This window comes from Coenobita brevimanus, chromosome 88 (assembly GCF_032717465.1).
Source record: "Coenobita brevimanus isolate Jiangsu-jjx chromosome 88, ASM3271746v2, whole genome shotgun sequence".
Lineage (NCBI taxonomy): Eukaryota > Metazoa > Arthropoda > Malacostraca > Decapoda > Coenobitidae > Coenobita > Coenobita brevimanus.
In genome coordinates, this window is record NC_137041.1 from 29,174,762 (window position 1) to 29,176,502 (window position 1,741).

Below are 1,741 nucleotides of genomic sequence, written 5' to 3' on the forward strand. Positions count from 1 at the left end.
TGTCCCTGACAAGTGATGCTAGAGTCCCATCTTCATGACGAGGAAACGGACAAGGTTCCGTGACGTTGGTCAGTAGGCTCCACCCACCCCGCCAGCTCTCTCCCTGCCCCCAAGCCCACCCTTCCATTCTCTCTCTCTCTCTCTCTCTCTAAAATCGACACAACGGCCAATAGCATTTGCCTTATACATATATTAATGAGGTATGCATTATGCATTATTATATTTATAAATCTTTATTTAATAGTGACAGATGACCTGACGTAAAGGCAAGAGTAGAGTAAGGTGGTGGGTGATAACGACCATGATTAAGGGGAGTGCAATGGTGTGAAGGTCTTCAGGTTTTGTGTGATTTTGTAGAGGATTTTTTTTGTTCCAATACAGTATCTATTCCAGGATGGTTCTTGCCTCGTCAGGCTGTGTTTGTTGTCAGGTGGAATGGGACAGTTGAGGCCTGGTATTTTTTACAGGTTGGGTATGGGTCGGGAAATGGAACAGGGTGGAAATATGGCCGGGAGGAAGGGTAGTGTAGGTTAAGTACATTGAGGGAGATGTTGGCGAAAATAAAACACACACACACACAAAAAAAAAAGAGGCAGCTGGGGGACAATGGGACATTTGTACATTGTTCATAGGAATGCGGAGGGGTGGTTGTGGGCAGGTTCTATTAACACGTCATTGTAGACGATGGAAGGAAGAGGAGACATTTTGGGAGGATAAAATGATGTGAACAAAATACTCTGCACATATTTTAGTTAATCCTAGTCACTATCAAGGAATAAGTTGCCCTCGTCATCGCTGTCGAGGCTTTTTATAACCGGATCCACGCCTTCGTGGATGTTGTCCGTGGACCAGTACTCGTCCTCGGAGGCTTGGGATCACTCAGTCCGCACCCGCCCACACCTCTCCAGTGGCGCAAAGCCTGGCTTTCTCCAGTTTGGCTTGCAGGTCCGCATGGGTGAAGCAGTGTAGTGAGGAGCGCCCATGCTGTTTCATGCACCCCCACACCTGCTCGATGGCATTGAGCTCAGGATGAGCGGGTGGCAGGCGGATGACCTCATGGCCCCACACGCGAATGATGATATCAACTGTGTACTGCGGCTCTGGTCGGTTTTGCTTGCAGATGAGCAGGAGCTCAGGTCGTGTGGCGTGTGATGGGAAAGGTAGCCTGTGGTCCTCCATCCATTTTATGAGATCCACTTTCTTGGTGGCAGTGGTGGAACAACGACTCTCCTCCGTCAGCTGGCTGTGATATGGTGCATTATCCATCACCAGTACCGATGGCTCAGCCAGGGACGGCAAGAGCTGTGACGTCAGCCAGTGCAGGAACAGCTCGCCATTCATCTTGCCGTGGTAGTCGCCGCTGGTGTTCTTGGTGGGGAAGCAGAGGAATGAATTTTCGATGAAACCGTTGGCTGTGCCAACCGCCACCACCACGAAGCGCTCCCCTTCTCTGGACGGCACCTGACGGCTGTACATAGTGCTAGTGGCAGGTTGAGTGCTGTCCACCCATCTCCATGCTGTGGTTCACCTGGTGGTCAACCACATCTCGTCCAGGTAAACCACCTGCCTCCCCTCCTCCTGGTGTCATTGGAGTGCCTGGAGAGCGCTAATCCGGTGGCAAACGATGTCCAGGGACTCCTCACCTACATCTTCCACTGTGAGATCTTATAGCGGAATCCCATATCATGGATGAGTCACCACACCAATGTTTCTGAGGTTGCCTCCGGGATGATGCTCGCCA

The 1,741-nt window shown here is 50.9% G+C and overlaps 1 protein-coding gene across 1 annotated transcript; it reads right to left on the reverse strand.

Moving 5' to 3' along the window:
• Positions 1 to 879: 879 nt before the first annotated feature.
• LOC145411244 (uncharacterized) lies at positions 880 to 1,476 on the reverse strand. Its single transcript, XM_080281312.1, has one exon. The coding sequence runs from the start codon at positions 1,474 to 1,476 to the stop codon at positions 880 to 882; it is 597 nt and encodes a 198-aa protein (XP_080137438.1).
• Between the last annotated feature and the right edge of the window lie 265 nt (positions 1,477 to 1,741).